The following is a 23,082-nucleotide window of genomic DNA, read 5'->3' on the forward strand; positions in this document are numbered from 1 at the left end:
CTGGTGTTACTAACTCTACACTCATACAGGAACCACCTCCAAGTTAATACTGGTGTTACTAACTCTACACTCATACAGGAACCAGCTCCTAGTTAATAGTGGTGTTACTAACTCTACGCTCATACAGGAACCAGCTCCTAGTTAATACTGGTGTTACTAACTCTACACTCATACAGGAACCACCTCCTAGTTAATAATGGTGTTACTAACTCTACACTCATACAGGAACCACCTCCTAGTTAATACTGGTGTTACTAACTCTACGCTCATACAGGAACCACCTCCAAGTTAATACTGGTGTTACTAACTCTACACTCATACAGGAACCACCTCCTAGTTAATACTGGTGTTACTAACTCTACGCTCATACAGGAACCACCTCCTAGTTAATACTGGTGTTACTAACTCTACACTCATACAGGAACCACCTCCTAGTTAATACTGGTGTTACTAACTCTACGCTCATACAGGAACCACCTCCAAGTTAATACTGGTGTTACTAACTCTACACTCATACAGGAACAACCTCCTAGTTAACTACTGGTGTTACTAACTCTACACTCATACAGGAACCAGCTCCTAGTTAACTACTGGTGTTACTAACTATATACTCATACAGGAACCACCTCCAAGTTAATACTGGTGTTACTAACTCTACACTCATACAGGAACCACCTCCAAGTTAACTACTGGTGTTACTAACTCTACACTCATACAGGAACACCTCCTAGTTAACTACTGGTGTTACTAACTCTACACTCATACAGGAACCACCTCCAAGTTAACTACTGGTGTTACTAACTCTACACTCATACAGGAACCAGCTCCAAGTTAACTACTGGTGTTACTAACTCTACACTCATACAGGAACCACCTCCTAGTTAACTACTGGTGTTACTAACTCTACACTCATACAGGAACCAGCTCCTAGTTAATACTGGTGTTACTAACTCTACACTCATACAGGAACCACCTCCTAGTTAACTACTGCTGTTACTAACTCTACACTCATACAGGAACCACCTCCTAGTTAACTACTGCTGTTACTAACTCTACACTCATACAGGAACCACCTCCAAGTTAATACTGGTGTTACTAACTCTACACTCATACAGGAACCACCTCCAAGTTAACTACTGGTGTTACTAACTCTACACTCATACAGGAACCACCTCCAAGTTAACTACTGGTGTTACTAACTATATACGCATACAGGAACCACCTCCAAGTTAACTACTGGTGTTACTAACTCTACACTCATACAGGAACCACCTCCAAGTTAACTACTGGTGTTACTAACTCTACACTCATACAGGAACCACCTCCAAGTTAACTACTGGTGTTACTAACTCTACACTCATACAGGAACCACCTACAAGTTAACTACTGGTGTTACTAACTATATACTCATACAGGAACCACCTCCAAGTTAACTACTGGTGTTACTAACTCTACACTCATACAGGAACCACCTCCAAGTTAATACTGGTGTTACTAACTATATACTCATACAGGAACCACCTCCTAGTTAATAATGGTGTTACTAACTCTACATTCATACAGGAACCACCTCCTAGTTAATACTGGTGTTACTAACTCTACACTCATACAGGAACCAGCTCCTAGTTAACTACTGGTGTTACTAACTCTACACTCATACAGGAACCACCTCCAAGTTAACTACTGGTGTTACTAACTCTACACTCATACAGGAACCACCTACAAGTTAACTACTGGTGTTACTAACTATGTACTCATACAGGAACCACCTCCAAGTTAACTACTGGTGTTACTAACTCTACACTCATACAGGAACCACCTCCAAGTTAATACTGGTGTTACTAACTATATACTCATACAGGAACCACCTCCTAGTTAATAATGGTGTTACTAACTCTACATTCATACAGGAACCACCTCCTAGTTAATACTGGTGTTACTAACTCTACACTCATACAGGAACCAGCTCCTAGTTAACTACTGGTGTTACTAACTCTACACTCATATAGGAACCACCTCCTAGTTAATACTGGTGTTACTAACTCTACACTCATACAGGAACCAGCTCCTAGTTAACTACTGGTGTTACTAACTATGTACTCATACAGGAACCACCTCCTAGTTAATAATGGTGTTACTAACTCTACACTCATACAGGAACCAGCTCCTAGTTAATACTGGTGTTACTAACTCTACACTCATACAGGAACCACCTCCAAGTTAACTACTGGTGTTACTAACTCTACACTCATACAGGAACCACCTCCTAGTTAACTACTGGTGTTACTAACTATATACTCATACAGGAACCACCTCCTAGTTAACTACTGGTGTTACTAACTCTACACTCATACAGGAACCACCTCCAAGTTAACTACTGGTGTTACTAACTCTACACTCATACAGGAACCACCTCCAAGTTAACTACTGGTGTTACTAACTATATACTCATACAGGAACCACCTCCAAGTTAACTACTGGTGTTACTAACTCTACACTCATACAGGAACCACCTCCAAGTTAATACTGGTGTTACTAACTATATACTCATACAGGAACCACCTCCAAGTTAACTACTGGTGTTACTAACTCTACACTCATACAGGAACCACCTCCTAGTTAACTACTGGTGTTACTAACTATATACTCATACAGGAACCACCTCCTAGTTAACTACTGGTGTTACTAACTCTACACTCATACAGGAACCACCTCCAAGTTAACTACTGGTGTTACTAACTCTACACTCATACAGGAACCAGCTCCTAGTTAACTACTGGTTTTACTAACTATATACTCATACAGGAACCACCTCCTAGTTAACTACTGGTGTTACTAACTCTACACTCATACAGGAACCAGCTCTTAGTTAATACTGGTGTTACTAACTCTACACTCATACAGGAACCACCTCCTAGTTAACTACTGGTGTTACTAACTCTACACTCATACAGGAACCAGCTCCTAGTTAACTACTGGTGTTACTAACTCTACACTCATACAGGAACCACCTCCAAGTTAATACTGGTGTTACTAACTCTACACTCATACAGGAACCACCTCCAAGTTAACTACTGGTGTTACTAACTCTACACTCATACAGGAACCACCTCCTAGTTAACTACTGGTGTTACTAACTATATACTCATACAGGAACCACCTCCTAGTTAACTACTGGTGTTACTAACTCTACACTCATACAGGAACCACCTCCAAGTTAACTACTGGTGTTACTAACTCTACACTCATACAGGAACCACCTCCAAGTTAACTACTGGTGTTTTTCACTATATACTCATACAGGAACCACCTCCAAGTTAACTACTGGTGTTACTAACTCTACACTCATACAGGAACCACCTCCAAGTTAATACTGGTGTTACTAACTATATACTCACACAGGAACCACCTCCAAGTTAACTACTGGTGTTACTAACTCTACACTCATACAGGAACCACCTCCTAGTTAACTACTGGTGTTACTAACTATATACTCATACAGGAACCACCTCCTAGTTAACTACTGGTGTTACTAACTCTACACTCATACAGGAACCACCTCCAAGTTAACTACTGGTGTTACTAACTCTACACTCATACAGGAACCAGCTCCTAGTTAACTACTGGTTTTACTAACTATATACTCATACAGGAACCACCTCCTAGTTAACTACTGGTGTTACTAACTCTACACTCATACAGGAACCAGCTCTTAGTTAATACTGGTGTTACTAACTCTACACTCATACAGGAACCAGCTCCTAGTTAACTACTGGTGTTACTAACTCTACACTCATACAGGAACCAGCTCCTAGTTAACTACTGGTGTTACTAACTCTACACTCATACAGGAACCACCTCCAAGTTAATACTGGTGTTACTAACTCTACACTCATACAGGAACCACCTCCAAGTTAACTACTGGTGTTACTAACTCTACACTCATACAGGAACCACCTCCAAGTTAACTACTGGTGTTACTAACTATATACTCATACAGGAACCACCTCCAAGTTAACTACTGGTGTTACTAACTCTACACTCATACAGGAACCACCTCCAAGTTAACTACTGGTGTTACTAACTCTACACTCATACAGGAACCACCTCCAAGTTAACTACTGGTGTTACTAACTCTACACTCATACAGGAACCACCTCCAAGTTAATACTGGTGTTACTAACTCTACACTCATACAGGAACCACCTCCAAGTTAACTACTGGTGTTACTAACTCTACACTCATACAGGAACCACCTCCAAGTTAACTACTGGTGTTACTAACTATATACTCATACAGGAACCACCTCCAAGTTAACTACTGGTGTTACTAACTCTACACTCATACAGGAACCACCTCCAAGTTAACTACTGGTGTTACTAACTCTACACTCATACAGGAACCACCTCCAAGTTAACTACTGGTGTTACTAACTCTACACTCATACAGGAACCACCTCCAAGTTAACTACTGGTGTTACTAACTATATACTCATACAGGAACCACCTCCAAGTTAACTACTGGTGTTACTAACTCTACACTCATACAGGAACCACCTCCAAGTTAACTACTGGTGTTACTAACTCTACACTCATACAGGAACCACCTCCAAGTTAACTACTGGTGTTACTAACTCTACACTCATACAGGAACCACCTCCAAGTTAACTACTGGTGTTACTAACTATATACTCATACAGGAACCACCTCCAAGTTAACTACTGGTGTTACTAACTCTACACTCATACAGGAACCACCTCCAAGTTAATACTGGTGTTACTAACTCTACACTCATACAGGAACCAACTCCTAGTTAACTACTGGTGTTACTAACTATATACTCATACAGGAACCACCTCCTAGTTAATAATGGTGTTACTAACTCTACATTCATACAGGAACCACCTCCTAGTTAATACTGGTGTTACTAACTCTACACTCATACAGGAACCAGCTCCTAGTTAACTACTGGTGTTACTAACTATGTACTCATACAGGAACCACCTCCAAGTTAACTACTGGTGTTACTAACTCTACACTCATACAGGAACCACCTCCTAGTTAACTACTGGTGTTACTAACTATATACTCATACAGGAACCACCTCCTAGTTAACTACTGGTGTTACTAACTCTACACTCATACAGGAACCACCTCCAAGTTAACTACTGGTGTTACTAACTCTACACTCATACAGGAACCAGCTCCTAGTTAACTACTGGTTTTACTAACTATATACTCATACAGGAACCACCTCCTAGTTAACTACTGGTGTTACTAACTCTACACTCATACAGGAACCAGCTCCTAGTTAATACTGGTGTTACTAACTCTACACTCATACAGGAACCACCTCCTAGTTAACTACTGGTGTTACTAACTCTACACTCATACAGGAACCAGCTCCTAGTTAACTACTGGTGTTACTAACTCTACACTCACAGGAACCACCTCCAAGTTAACTACTGGTGTTACTAACTCTACACTCATACAGGAACCACCTCCAAGTTAACTACTGGTGTTACTAACTATATACTCATACAGGAACCACCTCCAAGTTAACTACTGGTGTTTCTAACTCTACACTCATACAGGAACCACCTCCAAGTTAACTACTGGTGTTACTAACTCTACACTCATACAGGAACCACCTCCAAGTTAACTACTGGTGTTACTAACTCTACACTCATACAGGAACCACCTCCAAGTTAACTACTGGTGTTACTAACTCTACACTCATACAGGAACCACCTCCAAGTTAATACTGGTGTTACTAACTATATACTCATACAGGAACCACCTCCTAGTTAATACTGGTGTTACTAACTCTACACTCATACAGGAACCAGCTCCTAGTTAACTACTGGTGTTACTAACTATGTACTCATACAGGAACCACCTCCAAGTTAACTACTGGTGTTACTAACTCTACACTCATACAGGAACCACCTCCTAGTTAACTACTGGTGTTACTAACTATATACTCATACAGGAACCACCTCCTAGTTAACTACTGGTGTTACTAACTCTACACTCATACAGGAACCAGCTCCTAGTTAACTACTGGTTTAACTAACTATATACTCATACAGGAACCACCTCCAAGTTAACTACTGGTGTTACTAACTCTACACTCATACAGGAACCACCTCCTAGTTAATACTGGTGTTACTAACTCTACACTCATACAGGAACCAGCTCCTAGTTAATACTGGTGTTACTAACTATATACTCATACAGGAACCACCTCCAAGTTAACTACTGGTGTTACTAACTCTACACTCATACAGGAACCACCTCCAAGTTAACTACTGGTGTTACTAACTCTACACTCATACAGGAACCACCTCCAAGTTAACTACTGGTGTTACTAACTCTACACTCATACAGGAACCACCTCCAAGTTAACTACTGGTGTTACTAACTATATACTCATACAGGAACCACCTCCAAGTTAACTACTGGTGTTACTAACTCTACACTCATACAGGAACCACCTCCAAGTTAATACTGGTGTTACTAACTCTACACTCATACAGGAACCAACTCCTAGTTAACTACTGGTGTTACTAACTATATACTCATACAGGAACCACCTCCTAGTTAATAATGGTGTTACTAACTCTACATTCATACAGGAACCACCTCCTAGTTAATACTGGTGTTACTAACTCTACACTCATACAGGAACCAGCTCCTAGTTAACTACTGGTGTTACTAACTATGTACTCATACAGGAACCACCTCCAAGTTAACTACTGGTGTTACTAACTCTACACTCATACAGGAACCACCTCCTAGTTAACTACTGGTGTTACTAACTATATACTCATACAGGAACCACCTCCTAGTTAACTACTGGTGTTACTAACTCTACACTCATACAGGAACCACCTCCAAGTTAACTACTGGTGTTACTAACTCTACACTCATACAGGAACCAGCTCCTAGTTAACTACTGGTTTTACTAACTATATACTCATACAGGAACCACCTCCTAGTTAACTACTGGTGTTACTAACTCTACACTCATACAGGAACCAGCTCCTAGTTAATACTGGTGTTACTAACTCTACACTCATACAGGAACCACCTCCAAGTTAACTACTGGTGTTACTAACTCTACACTCATACAGGAACCACCTCCAAGTTAATACTGGTGTTACTAACTATATACTCATACAGGAACCACCTCCTAGTTAATACTGGTGTTACTAACTCTACACTCATACAGGAACCAGCTCCTAGTTAACTACTGGTGTTACTAACTATGTACTCATACAGGAACCACCTCCAAGTTAACTACTGGTGTTACTAACTCTACACTCATACAGGAACCACCTCCTAGTTAACTACTGGTGTTACTAACTATATACTCATACAGGAACCACCTCCTAGTTAACTACTGGTGTTACTAACTCTACACTCATACAGGAACCAGCTCCTAGTTAACTACTGGTTTTACTAACTATATACTCATACAGGAACCACCTCCAAGTTAACTACTGGTGTTACTAACTCTACACTCATACAGGAACCACCTCCTAGTTAATACTGGTGTTACTAACTCTACACTCATACAGGAACCACCTCCTAGTTAATACTGGTGTAACTAACTCTACACTCATACAGGAACCACCTCCAAGTTAACTACTGGTGTAACTAACTCTACACTCATACAGGAACCACCTCCTAGTTAACTACTGGTGTTACTAACTATATACTCATACAGGAACCACCTCCTAGTTAACTACTGGTGTTACTAACTCTACACTCATACAGGAACCAGCTCCTAGTTAACTACTGGTTTTACTAACTATATACTCATACAGGAACCACCTCCAAGTTAACTACTGGTGTTACTAACTCTACACTCATACAGGAACCACCTCCTAGTTAATACTGGTGTTACTAACTCTACACTCATACAGGAACCACATCCTAGTTAATACTGGTGTTACTAACTCTACACTCATACAGGAACCACCTCCTAGTTAATACTGGTGTAACTAACTCTACACTCATACAGGAACCACCTCCAAGTTAACTACTGGTGTTACTAACTCTACACTCATACAGGAACCACCTCCTAGTTAATACTGGTGTTACTAACTATATACTCATACAGGAACCACCTCCAAGTTAACTACTGGTGTTACTAACTCTACACTCATACAGGAACCAGCTCCTAGTTAATAATGGTGTTACTAACTCTACACTCATACAGGAACCACCTCCTAGTTAATACTGGTGTTACTAACTCTACACTCATACAGGAACCACCTCCTAGTTAACTACTGGTGTTACTAACTCTACACTCATACAGGAACCACCTCCTAGTTAACTACTGGTGTTACTAACTCTACACTCATACAGGAACCACCTCCTAGTTAATACTGGTGTTACTAACTCTACGCTCATACAGGAACCAGCTCCTCGTTAATACTAGTGTTACTAACTCTACACTCATACAGGAACCAGCTCCTAGTTAATACTGGTGTTACTAACTCTACACTCATACAGGAACCACCTCCTAGTTAATACTGGTGTTACTAACTCTACACTCATACAGGAACCAGCTCCTAGTTAATACTGGTGTTACTAGCTCTACACTCATACAGGAACCACCTCCTAGTTAATACTGGTGTTACTAACTCTACACTCATACAGGAACCAGCTCCTAGTTAATACTGGTGTTACTAACTCTACACTCATACAGGAACCAGCTCCTAGTTAATACTGGTGTTACTAACTCTACACTCATACAGGAACCACCTCCTAGTTAACTACTGGTGTTACTAACTCTACACTCATACAGGAACCACCTCCTAGTTAATACTGGTGTTACTAACTCTACACTCATACAGGAACCAGCTCCTAGTTAATACTGGTGTTACTAACTCTACACTCATACAGGAACCAGCTCCTAGTTAATACTGGTGTTACTAACTCTACACTCATACAGGAACCAGCTCCTAGTTAATACTGGTGTTACTAACTCTACACTCATACAGGAACCAGCTCCTAGTTAATACTGGTGTTACTAACTCTACACTCATACAGGAACCACCTCCTAGTTAACTACTGGTGTTACTAACTCTACACTCATACAGGAACCACCTCCTAGTTAATACTGGTGTTACTAACTATATACTCATACAGGAACCACCTCCTAGTTAACCACTGGTGTTACTAACTCTACACTCATACAGGAACCACCTCCTAGTTAATACTGGTGTTACCAACTCTACACTCATACAGGAACCAGCTCCTAGTTAACTACTGGTGTTACTAACTCTACACTCATACAGGAACCACCTCCTAGTTAACTACTGGTGTTACTAACTCTACACTCATACAGGAACCACCTCCAAGTTAACTACTGGTGTTACTAACTCTACACTCATACAGGAACCAACTCCTAGTTAACTACTGGTGTTACTAACTCTACACTCATACAGGAACCACCTCCTAGTTAATACTGGTGTTACTAACTCTACACTCATACAGGAACCAGCTCCTAGTTAACTACTGGTGTTACTAACTCTACACTCATACAGGAACCACCTCCTAGTTAATACTGGTGTTACTAACTCTACACTCATACAGGAACCACCTCCTAGTTAATACTGGTGTTACTAACTCTACACTCATACAGGAACCACCTCCTAGTTAATACTGGTGTTACTAACTCTACACTCATACAGGAACCACCTCCTAGTTAATACTGGTGTTACTAACTCTACACTCATACAGGAACCACCTCCTAGTTAATACTGGTGTTACTAACTCTACACTCATACAGGAACCAACTCCTAGTTAACTACTGGTGTTACTAACTCTACGCTCCAACCACTGAGGCATTTCAAGACCCAAGGCATCTGCTCTTACCTGTGAGAAGCACCGACGATACTCATTCTCTGCTCCCGAACACCTGTAGTTCTGGGGGGGTAATCTCTGTCCCCCTGTCTCCCCCTCGGCCATGGGGTGGGGGTGCTGCTGATGTTGCAGGGGGTAGATGTTGGGTTGGGGGGGTCTAGGGTGAGGGGATTGGAGCTGAGGGTTGAACCCATAGGGGGACTCTCTCTCTCTGTGCTGGGGAGAGGAGTGGTGGCGAGGGGGGGAGTAGGGGTGAGAGAGAGGGGGGGAGTAGGGGTGAGGCAGAGGGGGGAGGGGAGGAGGGGCGCGTCTATCAATGATTCTGTCGTGGTTGGGCTGGAAGGGAGAGAGCCTATGTGAGTGAGGGAGTGTCGAGGGCACTCTCTCTCTTTCTCTCCCTCTCTCCCTCCCTCGCTCCGCAGCAGCTTGTCTCTGTCTGTCCGTCTGTCTATGAGTGTCCGTGTCCCTCTGTCCATTCCTTTCTGGTTTAGCTATGGTTGTCATTATTAATGCCTTAGCGGCAGGTGACTCCGTACTCTCCCCCTCTGTCTTCCTGTCCTCCTCTCTCCTCTCATGCTCCCTCTCTCCCCTATTCCCTTTGTGGTTCTTGCCTCCCTCCCTCCCCTTCTCTCCCCTCCTCTTCTCCCCTCCTTCTCCAGATCTGTCCATTTGGTCAATGTTAACAACAGTTCCCTCCTGCCCCTCTGTCTCTAGTACCAGGGTTGCTATGGTAGCATTGCCGTGCTCAGTGTGGCGGGCCTGCCGGTTTTGCCGGTGTAATGGCAGAGAGAAGGGAACCCTGCCGTAACCAAACTGACCCGGACGGATAGAAGAGGACCTGAGAGAGAGAGAGAGAGAGAGAGAGAGAGAGAGAGAGAGAGAGAGAGAGAGAGAGACAGAGAGACAGAGAACGAGAGAGACAGAGAGCGAGAGAGACAGAGAGAGACAGAGAGGGAGAGAGAGAGAGAGAGAGAGAGGGAGAGGGGGGGTTAGACAGGGGAATATTACACATGATGACAGAACTCTTATCTGCTCTTAAAATTATTGACATTATCCACAACTGGAGCCAACAGCTTACAGCCTACAGTGAGAGTTAGAGGCAGAGCACAGGAGAGTGAGAGCCCTAAGGAGTCTATCTGTATGGAGGTCATGATATTGAGCAGAACTAGTGATCTAATGGCACAGCAACTCACACTCCCATGACTCACATCAACCAAATGACTCAACTCATACTACTAACGCCTTAACGACAACGTCTTAACATTTACATGGCGTCTAAAACAACATTTACACAACATCTACAGTAAACAGTTTCCTTGCCAACACGATCATCCAATCATACTCACCTACTAGCAGGCAGAGCCCCCCTATTGGGCAACACTGACCTTCTGCTGCCACTTCCTCCCGCCCTCCCTGTTCCAGGATTGGTTGGCCGGCGGGCGGCCTGTGCTGGTTGGCTGTAGCTGGATGGGGGGGCAGGAAATGAGGGGGAGCGATAAACAGAACCTGGCTCCTGATTGGGTGATGAAAATTCCAGGCGATAGAGGGGAGACGTGGGATTGGAGGACTGCGCTGGCACAGCTCCTGCCCCTCCTCCTATAGGAGTGTCCCGATAGAGAGACAGTCCTGGGTTCTGATTGGATGATGGGAGTGAGGGGGGATAGAAGGGGTCTGGCTGTCTCTCTGTCCCTCCCCCACCTCCTCCCCCGTATTGGGATGGCTGGTTGCTAGAGTAATGAGGGGGGTAGAAGGGGTGGATGGCGGAGATGACAGAGCCATGGTTGGGACCCCCTGCCCTCCCTGGGAGGAACGATGAACCCCCCCAGATTGGAGGAGAGTGGGAGAGGGGTGGAGTTAGGGGACGGGGAGGGGCTTCACACTTTCTGGTTCTCTGTGACACGCCCACTCCACAACTCTGAGAACATCCTGACCACTCCTCCCAGGCAGACCACACCCCCTCCGGACTATTGTCCACCTGCCGAGATCTTCTGCCCGTCGCCTGGAACACGAACACACACACACACACATACACACAAGAACACATCAGACATATGATAAACCAGCCAGGTCACCCGTGATACAAGTCAGTACTAGACATCCATCCATGTCTGAGGATGTTGGGAGATGATGTGGGAACCAGCCACTAGGGGCAACAGTGAGTGCTGTTACATTCAAGGGTGTTGCGGACAGGGATGGTGGATGGGCGGTCTGCCTCTGATGCAATATTGCATGTTGAAATCCAGTGATAGAAAGTTGTTTTTGAAGTTTTTGTTTTAAGCCTATCCCAAACCTTAACCCTTACCTTAACCATTCAGAGTTCATGCCTAACCTTAAGATTTCTGAGTTAATTCCTAAACTTAACCCTAACCTTAAAAATGCAGAGTTAATGCCTAAAGAGGCACAAAATTGGTAACAGGAAAAACAAAAAGAATTGCAGGTACTTATAAGTACGAACAAGTGTAATGTTTTACAAGAATAAAGCGAATTAGATGGAAAATGGTGAAAAATGCACAAGTGTTTTCTTTAATCTTTATCATAGAAATGTTACCAAAAATAATTTGCAGAAACTCGTTACAAATTATGGAGTCATCCATGATTCACCAAATTATATTTTGAAAGCTAAATATTTTAAGTATAATGTTTTCTTTTCAGACTCTGTAAAGATTTATTTCCTAATGTGATTTTCTGGATTTTTTTATCTCATTTTGTCTGTCATAGTTGAAGTGTACCTATGATGAAAATTACAGGCCTCTCTCATCTTTTTAAGTGGGAGAACTTGCACAATTGGTGGCTGACTAAATACTTTTTTGCCCCACTGTATATCAGACCTTTTTTGATGTACTCAAAGATCCATTATTAGCATGTTTTAATTACTCCATTATTAGCATATTTTAAATTTGAAGACTTTCAGGTACTCAACAAGAAGGTCTGATTTCATTACTACTACTACTACTAAAACAGGACCCTGGTGGTATAAAGATCCAGTCCATTTATAAAACTGGAGGCACCAAAAATCCTGGCGAAATGCATAGCACATAGAATAAAAAGATTTTACCAGATATTGTTCATCCTGGTCAGACAGGTTTGGGTGATATATTGGAGATAATATACGACAATTACTTGAAACAATTGAACATTATGTAACATCAAAGATACCAGGCCTGGTCTTCATAGCAGATTTTTAAACGCCGTTTGATAAAGAACAACTAGAATGTATATATAAATACCTGGATTACTTTATATTCTGTGAATCTCTTATACAATGGGTTAAAGTTATGAACAGCAACCCCAGATGTAAAATAGTAAATAATAGTTAATTCTCAGAGAGTATTGAGCTTTTAAGAGGAGTAAAACAAGGCTGTCCGTTGTCTCCATATCTATTTATTATGTCCATTGAAATGCTAGCTATTAAAATTAGATCCAACAAGAACATCAAGGGGTCAGAAATCCAGGGGATAAAAACAAGTGTCAATGTATGCCGATGACTCAAGATTTTTCTGAAGTCCGCAATCTGGAACCCTGCACAGTTTCAATGAAGATCTTGATCACTTTTCTAGCCTCTCTGGACTAAAACTTAATTATGACAAGTGTACCATATTACATATTGGATCGTTAAAAAACACGGTGTTTACACTACCTTGTAGTTTACAAATAAAATGGGTGTATGGTGAATTAGACATATTTCGTATTCACAACTCAAAAAATATAAATGAACTTACCACAATCAATTTCAATAATAAGTTAGCAAAAATAGATAAGATTCTGCAACCATGGAGAGGTAAACACTTGTCTATTTATGGATAAATCACATTGATTAACTCTTTGGTCCTATCACAGTTTACTTACTTACGAATGGCGCTGCCTACTGCAGACGAGTAGTTTTTTAAATCATATGAGCAAAAAATATAACATTTTATTTGGAATGCTAAGCCAGACAAAATGAAATGAGCCTATTTATATAATGAATATGAGTTTGGGGGGCTAAAATTATTCAATATTAAAGTTTTAAACCTCTCACTAAAAGCTTTACTCATACATAAATTATATTAAAACTCAAAATGGTTCTCCAGTAGATTATTAAGAAAGGTTCATCCTTTTTTTTAATTGCCTTTTTGCCTTTATACAGATTACAACTTCTAATTTCCAAGAAGTTGTAATTTTCTGTAATTGAAAATGACATTTTGTTTAAAGTATTGCCCTTTCTTAAACAAGCTATACAAAGCTGGTTACAATTTCAGTTTTATCCTCCAGAAAAGATTGAACAAATATTACAACAAATATACTGATTAATAAAAACACATTCTTTATGGATTTAGTTGGTATTATATTTATTAATGATATTATGAATAGAAACAGTTGAGCTATGAGCAGGCATTCCTATATATTTTCAATAGCTGCTATTGAAAATATATGGGAATGTCTGCTCAATCCAAACTTACAACCAACTGATTGCAGCATTGCCACAAATATGGAGGAGGCAAGTGGAAAGGGGACAAGGTAGGAAACTTGTTTGCTTTCCATAAATTAAAGATACAAATTGGGTGAAAGGAATTGGCATAAATAGAAAATATACAGTGCCTTGTGAAAGTATTCGGCCCCCGTGAACTTTGCGACCTTTTGTCACATTTCAGGCTTCAAACATAAAGATATAAAACTGTATTTTTTTGTGAAGAATCAACAACAAGTGGGACACAATCATGAAGTGGAACGACATTTATTGGATATTTCAAACTTTTTTAACAAATCAAAAACGGAAAAATTGGGCGTGCAAAATTATTCAGCCCCCTTAAGTTAATACTTTGTAGCGCCACCTTTTGCTGCGATTACAGCTGTAAGTCGCTTGGGGTACGTCTCTATCAGTTTTGCACATCGAGAGACTGAAATTTTTTCCCATTCCTCCTTGCAAAACAGTGCGAGCTCAGTGAGGTTGGATGGAGAGCATTTGTGAACAGCAGTTTTCAGTTCTTTCCACAGATTCTCGATTGGATTCAGGTCTGGACTTTGACTTGGCCATTCTAACACCTGGATATGTTTATTTTTGAACCATTCCATTGTAGATTTTGCTTTATGTTCTGGATCATTGTCTTGTTGGAAGACAAATCTCCGTCCCAGTCTCAGGTCTTTTGCAGACTCCATCAGGTTTTCTTCCAGAATGGTCCTGTATTTGGCTCCATCCATCTTCCCATCAATTTTAACCATCTTCCCTGTCCCTGCTGAAGAAAAGCAGGCCCAAACCATGATGCTGCCACCACCATGTTTGACAGTGGGGATGGTGTGTTCATTGTGATGAGCTGTGTTGCTTTTACGCCAAACATAACGTTTTGCATTGTTGACAAAAAGTTCAATTTTGGTTTCATCTGACCAGAGCACCTTCTTCCACATGTTTGGTGTGGCTTGTGGCAAACTTTAAACGACACTTTTTATGGATATCTTTAAGAAATGGCTTTCTTCTTGCCACTTCCATAAAGGCCAGATTTGTGCAATATACGACTGATTGTTGTCCTATGGACAGAGTCTCCCACCTCAGCTGTAGATCTCTGCAGTTCATCCAGAGTGATCATGGGCCTCTTGGCTGCATCTCTGATCAGTCTTCTCCTTGTATGAGCTGAAAGTTTAGAGGGACGGCCAGGTCTTGGTAGATTTGCAATGGTCTGATACTCCTTCCATTTCAATATTATCGCTTGCACAGTGCTCCTTGGGATGTTTAAAGCTTGGGAAATCTTTTTGTATCCAAATCCGGCTTTAAACTTCTTCACAATAGTATCTCGGACCTGCCTGGTGTGTTCCTTGTTCTTCATGATGCTCTCTGCGCTTTTAACGGACCTCTGAGACTATCACAGTGCAGGTGCATTTATACGGAGACTTGATTACACACAGGTGGATTGTATTTCTCATCATTAGTCATTTAGGTCAACATTGGATCATTCAGAGATCTTCACTGAACTTCTGGAGAGAGTTTGCTGCACTGAAAGTAAAGGGGCTGAATAATTTTGCAAGCCCAATTTTTCAGTTTTTGATTTGTTAAAAAAGTTTGAAATATCCAATAAATGTCGTTCCACTTCATGATTGTGTCCCACTTGTTGTTGATTCTTCACAAAAAAATACAGTTTTATATATTTATGTTTGAAGCCTGAAATGTGGCAAAAGGTCGTAAAGTTCAAGGGGGCCGAATACTTTCACAAGGCACTGTACCAGTTTCATTTGAGGCCCAAAATGTTGACAGCTGCGCCATACAGGTAGCAGAATAAATGGGCAGAGATTTAGATGAACCGATTTCATGGCACATGGTTTATGAACTGGTACAAAAAACAACACTTCCAGTTTTTCAATTTAAATTATTATACAAAATTCTTGCCACCAACAGAATGCTATATATATGGGGCATACAACAATCTCAGCTCTGTAGATTTTGCTGCGATGAGACAGAATCACTACATAATTTATTCTTGTATTGCCCCTATGTAGCTTGTTTCTGGTCACAGGTTCAGGAATGGTGAAGAAAATCACAACATTCATTTAAAATGAACCTTACAAATAGCAGTTTTGGGCGATTTTGAATAAATAAATAACATAATAATACTTGTAGGAAAGGCTTTCATCTTTAGCTCACAATCTGTGGATACTATAGAATTAGAAAGATTCAAAATGTATGTAAAACATCACAGCACAATTGAAAAATATAAGGCACATGGAAATCAAACTGAGGGTGATAGGTGGAATGGGCAGAGAGTGGCTGAGCGGCGGGATTAAAGAGCTGAGGTCTATAGTGATAGGTTGGGATGGGCTGAGAGTGTCTGGATTAAAGAGCTGAGGTCTATAGCGATAGGTGGGATGGGCTGAGAGTGTCTGAGGGGTGTGATTAAAGAGCTGAGGTCTATGGTGATAGGTGGGATGGGCTGAGAGTGGCTGAACGGCGGGATTAAAGAGCTGAGGTCTATAGTGATAGGTGGGATGGGCTGAGAGTGTCTGGATTAAAGAGCTGAGGTCTATAGCGATAGGTGGGATGGGCTGAGAGTGTCTGAGGGGTGTGATTAAAGAGCTGAGGTCTATGGTGATAGGTGGGATGGGCTGAGAGTGGCTGAGCGGCGGGATTAAAGAGCTGAGGTCTATGGTGATAGGTGGGATGGGCTGAGAGTGTCTGAGGGGTGTGATTAAAGAGCTGAGGTCTATGGTGATAGGTGGGATGGGCTGAGAGTGGCTAGGCGGCGGGATTAAAGAGCTGAGGTCTATAGTGATAGGTGGGATGGGCTGAGAGTGTCTGGATTAAAGAGCTGAGGTCTATAGCGATAGGTGGGATGGGCTGAGAGTGTCTGAGGGGTGTGATTAAAGAGCTGAGGTCTATGGTGATAGGTGGGATGGGCTGAGAATGGCTGAGGGGTGGGATTAAAGAGCTGAGGTATATAGTGATGGGTGGGATGGGCTGAGAGTAGCTGAGGGGTGGGATTAAAGAGCTGAGGTCTATGGTGGTAGGTGGGATGGGCTGAGAGTGGCTGAGGGGCGGGATTAAAGAGCTGAGGTCTATAGTGATAGGTGGAATATATATATATATATATGTTTTGTCTTTCTAAGAGGGGTGGAGGATGGGTTAACAAAACATTTTAAAAATACAGATAAATGTCTAAACTTACCCTTAAACACTTTAAAATGTGATGTTTGGAACATCTTTGAAGTTTGACGTTTGAGAAACATGGATGAACGTCTAATTCTGAAGTGAGACTGTGAGAGCTGGTTGGATAAACATGTAGTAAACATGTAACAAGTGTTTCCTAGACAGGCCTCTCTAGTTCTGTTGGCCACTGCCTGAGCAAATCTGCCTTCAATTGGTGTCAAAGTTTCAGTGCCAGAATCCCTAGATGTTGTTCAGCAGGCTAGGAAATAGAAGACGTCTGAGCTAAGTTCACTTATGCTGGCAGTAGCTTTAAAGCAGTTTTATGAACTGAGGAATAAAATCATCAACCTTGTGGAATATGGATGGATGCCTTGTGGAAGTGCTGTGGCACATCCAGCTCTGGCCTGGCATGCTGAACCCAGTGCTCTGTGTGTGTAATAGGCAAGGCTTTGATGTGTTCCTCTGTGGATCTGTTTAAATGTTTTTCATTTCATAACTCAGAGCTGTGTGTGTGCGCGTGTGTTTGTGCCTGGTTGGCAGAACAGCTAGAGAGAGACCTGAACAAAAGTTTCCATTCAGCAAAAACCAAAACATGAGTCTGTGCACGACCACTCTGAGAGAAAGAGCGTACATGCCTGTATGTGTATGTAATAGTAGGTGTATGGACATTGTGTGTGTGTGTGTGTTCTATTTCTGAGCATGTCCAGGGCTACAATAGGTCAAATAACGGCCACACCTGTCTCTGTCTCTGTGTCAGGGGACCACTCCACCACCAGGGGACTTCGGTAATGAGTGACATCACAAAAACACAGCTGCCACAGAGCCGAGACCATTACTGACTCACGACCACTGACCCGGGCCCGTTCTGACCACTGGTGCTCACACAGTGAGATGGTGCACCACTCACTGCAGGCTTTCATGGGTTGATCCACCAAATCAAATCAAATCAATTTATATAGCCCTTCGTACATCAGCTGATATCTCAAAGTGCTGTACAGAAACCTAGCCTGAAACCCCAAACAGCAAGCAATGCAGGTGTTGAAGCACGTTGACTAGGAAAAACTCCCTAGAAAGGCCAAAACCTAGGAAGAAACCTAGAGAGGAACCAGGCTATGAGGGGTGTGCTGGGTGGAGATTATAACAGAACATGGCCAAGATGTTCAAATGTTCATCAATGAACATGAACCCTAAACTATGATTACAGACACTAATCGCCTCAAATCACCATCACTATGGTAAAACCACTGCTCACCTTTTTCTTCTCAGCCTTGGTCAGAGAGGATGTGACTGCCACAAAACAACACAGCACATAAACCCTGAGAGAGGGGGAGTGAAGAGAGAGAGAGAGAGAGAGAGAGAGAGAGAGAGAGAGAGGAGATAAAACAATGAGGGGATAGAGAGGAAGAGTGAAGAGGGGTTTAGTAAACAGAACCAGATATGATGACTTTCCTTACAGAGGATGTATTATGGGGATGCACTGTGTATCCTCATATCCTAAGACTATCAAAATGCCTCAGTGGCTTCATAAACTATATCATTTAATAGTCAACACATACTTCTCTTTCCCTTACAGTCCAGAGCCTGTCTAGTAGCTGTTTAATAAACGTTCTATCATGAGTAAAAGCACCGTGCATAATGTGTTTTCTTTCATTATAGGACATACTGTAAAACTAACTCTCAGCAGTTCAGTTGGCATTCTTTCGAATGTTCCAGACCTTGCTATGTTAGAGGTGCACACCATGCGTCGTTTTTTCCCGGCGCCGCGTGTGAATTCAGGAATAACTGTTAATTTGACCTGGCGGTTCAGCAGCGGTTCAGCGGCATACATCTCAATCAATCTGACCGTGCCGAGAAGGTACAAACAAACTAATGTGTCCAAACATCAGCCGTGTTTTTCCTCCCACCTGTCCACACCCTGTGGCTTTTAAACACACAAACCCACATCCAAACGCAATCACTCGCAATCCCAAATAATCATGTACACTTGTTTTAATAGTTTGAGGCTTGGAGAGAGGGACCTCCGGCTTTGGTTTATATTGGCCACATGATTATAGGTTCCTTTAAAGTGATTTTATATAGCTACAAACTCAGGACGTGGACGCATGAGCACTGGGCTAAAGTAGATGATTTGAGATCCACCAAAACAATTATTGTGTGAACTGTGAAGACACACCACAATCCCATAACATCACCGCAATCACAAATCCGCAGGCCACATGTGACCGCTGTGACTAGTGCAGTTTCTCCAATGTGTGTACCGCCGCCGTCTCCCCTCCGACTGAAACCCTCCCCACAGTCCCCAGGCCCACACTAGACTAAACAATTATACCAAAACCACAGACAAAGGTCCCGCACAGCCTGACACAACAGATCCGCTCAGCCTGAACTAACGACCCCCTACCCGCGTCCACGTTTCTCTTTACAGTGGCACATTGTAGAATAAAAACGGAGAGCGAGAGAAGGTGGACAGGAAGGGAGAGTGGGAACTGTTACAAAATCTGCCCAGACAGTGAGTTTTAACCTCAACCCCAGCCCGAGGGAAAATTCCTTCTACATATCGTGCCGATGCAACGCAACACATGTGCGTGTACGCTTCACCTATATGCTATAGCACACACAGGATCTTTATTCACAACGGTTGACTTTTCAACAGTTTGAAATGCGTATAGATAACATATACTTACTGTACACTACTACACTTACTGTAGGCTACATCGCCACTGAAATAAAATTTGGTTAGAAAGCTTTCGCACACATGAAAGCGTGGAGCAGGTTGTCGGTCAGTAGAGTCCCCCCAATTTACCTGTACAGAAACGTGAGACGCATTCTCTCCGTGGTCTCGCCCTGAAGTATTTCCCCCCGGTAACGACTTTCTGACCACCGTATATGTGTTTTTGTTGATTCCCGGGGTGAGTTATTATCCGTTCCTTTCGGTGATAGTCAGAACAACCGCTGTGTCTTCTGTGTGGTTGTGAGAGAAGGTTCCTTCGCGTGCTCTCTCTCTCTCTCTCTCGGTCCCCCTTGTTCTGTCACACTCACTCACTCCTCCCTGGATTCGGATCGGGGAAGGGTTTCAGTTTTTTTTCTTCGTTCACCCGACAACTTTTTTGTCCTTGTTTTAAACTGGTGTGACGTCTGGCAGCCGGGGGGCCTGAAGGGGAGAAAAGGAGCGATACAAAATGGACAGATTACACAACTCTCTCTCTCCCTTCCATATCACACACGCACACACCAAACTGCGGGCACCACTCTGACTAATCTATAATTGAGTAACTGAGAGCCGCTTTCTGAGTTGCACAACAACCCTCTATAAGAATGTTCTATTGTACAGACTTGTTCTGATCACTAATAATCATCAACTCTTTGTTGACTGACAACTGCTCATGGAGCTCACAGTTGGCAGCGCTGACAGTAGCACCCCATGGCGCGCACGCAACTCCCTTATTGTTTTAGAGCCAATAAATTAAATTAAAACAATTACAAGACTATTGTTTTACAACATCGAATATAAAACATCCTTCCACAGAACTGTATCAATCATGCAAATGTCTTATGAGAATAGTCGACAGGCCAAACAGACACACCCGCATAGTTTATTGTTATTAACTTCTGAAATGTCCGTCTTTGTGGATGTTTTAGTTCTGATGTGTTTGTTATTGACAGGCATCGGTCCCAACCCGTTTTTATAACCGGTTCAATCAGGAATAGAAGCGACATGGTACAGCGCGCGAGCGTTCCCGAGGGAAGCCATTGCCCGCCTAGCGTTCCAAATCTGGAGGGGCGATAATACAAGTGGACCCAAAGAACAGCGCGCGCGCTACCACATCAGAGAGAGAGTGGTTGGGGAGCGGTTGAGGAGCAGAGGGGTGGCGATGATTTTCGGGTCAAAAGCATAACTGGAACTGGCGCGGCACTAAATTTAGTGACATTATTTGTTGTCTGCAAACACCGATAAGACTGGCCTGAGTGAATAGTCACTGCCTCCGGCTGCGTTTGCCACAGGTTTATGAGTTAAACACTAGAGAGAGAGAGAGAGAGAGAGAGAGAGAGAGAGAGAGAGAGAGAGAGAGAGAGAGAGAGCGAGAGAGCGAGAGAGCGGGAGAGAGAGAGGGGGAGAGAGAGAGATGTGTGTATGGGTATGTATGATCTAACACAGAGCTACTGGTCTCAGAGGACAGTGTGCTTTTCTTGGCCAGCAGAAACACAACATGACTACAGTACAGAGATGGTGATGGAGATTAGCTACATCAAACACTGGTCTAAACCAATCTAAAGCCTGAACCACGTTATACAACTGGCTTATGATTACATCTGTCACACTAACATTCTGTTGTATGAAATGATGAGAATAAACACACACACACACACACACACACACACACACACACACACACACACACACACACACACACACACACACACACACACACACACACACACACACACACACACAGTATCACAGGATGTAGCCTATACTGTAATACTAACTACACTGTATTAGAGAGTGTGTGAAAGACCTGCTGTCGTATTGATACTCAACAGAACTGATCTATTATCAAAGCGTAACAACAGGTTGTGTTTGTGTGGTCACCATGGTAATCTCTCCAGTGCTGTGTGCCCTTCTCCATCGCTGTCTTGTTCTCGCTCTCTCTCTTGACCCTCCTGACCCTTTCTCCACACCCTTTTCTATATTCCTCTTGATTATTCTCTCTTCTCTATTTCTCTCCATCCCTCTTCCTGTATCTCAGAGGCAGTAACCAGAGTGGGACCTGTTAGACACGCACAGCCAACCACACAGCCCTGATTAGCAAGCAATCACCATATCACACAAGAGGGTGTGTGTGTGTGTGTGGTGTATAACTGTAGATCTGTTATTTGTCTCGGGTGGCTGTAGTGAGTAATAGCACTGTGGTCCGGGGCAGTTCCACCCCAGGGGAACAGTAATCCCCCTCACCTAACTACCTCTGCACCCCTTTGCAACCTCACACACCAGCCCACACACATAGACACTACACACCTCAGGCATTCTTACTCTGGCCACATACCCTTGACCCTTTCATTGCCAGAGTGCTAAGTTTAATGAGGCTTTCTGGGAACAAGAGAGAGAGAGAGAGAGAGAGAGAAAGAGAGAGAGAGAGAGAGAGAGAGAGAGAGAGAGAGAGAGAGAGAGAGAGAGAGAGAGACATTTGAAATGTCTCTATTCCTTTGGAACTTTTGTGAGTACACAACAGTGGTAGGCTTGATTACCAACAACGACGAGACGGCCTACAGGGAGGAGGTGAGGGCCCTCGGAGTGTGGTGACAGGAAAATAACCTCACACTCAACGTCAACAAAACTAAGGAGATGATTGTGGACTTCAGGAAACAGCAGAGGGAACACCCCCCTATCCACATCGATGGAACAGTAGTGGAGAGAGTAGCAAGTTTTAAGTTCCTCGGCATACACATCACAGACAAACTGAATTGGTCCACTCACACAGACAGCATCGTGAAGAAGGCGCAGCAGCGCCTCTTCAACCTCAGGAGGCTGAAGAAATTCGGCTTGTCACCAAAAGCACTCACAAACTTCTACAGATGCACAATCGAGAGCATCCT

At 42.7% G+C, this 23,082-nt stretch overlaps 1 protein-coding gene across 2 annotated transcripts in view; it reads right to left on the reverse strand.

Annotated features, from left to right (window-relative positions):
* Window positions 1–20,729, reverse strand: part of LOC135521816 (ADAMTS-like protein 4) — a 112,916-nt gene extending 92,187 nt beyond the window's left edge. The window contains exons 1-4 of one of the 2 annotated variants that reach the window (XM_064947561.1): window positions 20,291–20,729; window positions 18,740–18,803; window positions 11,264–11,877; window positions 9,891–10,716 (exon numbers count right to left, since the gene is read on the reverse strand). In XM_064947561.1, the coding sequence (XP_064803633.1) occupies window positions 9,891–10,716; window positions 11,264–11,877; window positions 18,740–18,803; window positions 20,291–20,313 (1,527 nt within the window). In that variant the 5' untranslated portion in view covers window positions 20,314–20,729. Of the gene's footprint in view, window positions 1–9,890; window positions 10,717–11,224; window positions 11,878–18,739; window positions 18,804–20,290 lie in introns of both variants that reach the window. The other variant, XM_064947560.1, reaches the window with a different exon arrangement.
* Window positions 20,730–23,082: the final 2,353 nt, after the last annotated feature.

The sequence above is a fragment of the Oncorhynchus masou genome, chromosome 30, assembly GCF_036934945.1.
Source record: "Oncorhynchus masou masou isolate Uvic2021 chromosome 30, UVic_Omas_1.1, whole genome shotgun sequence".
NCBI classification, from domain to species: domain Eukaryota; kingdom Metazoa; phylum Chordata; class Actinopteri; order Salmoniformes; family Salmonidae; genus Oncorhynchus; species Oncorhynchus masou.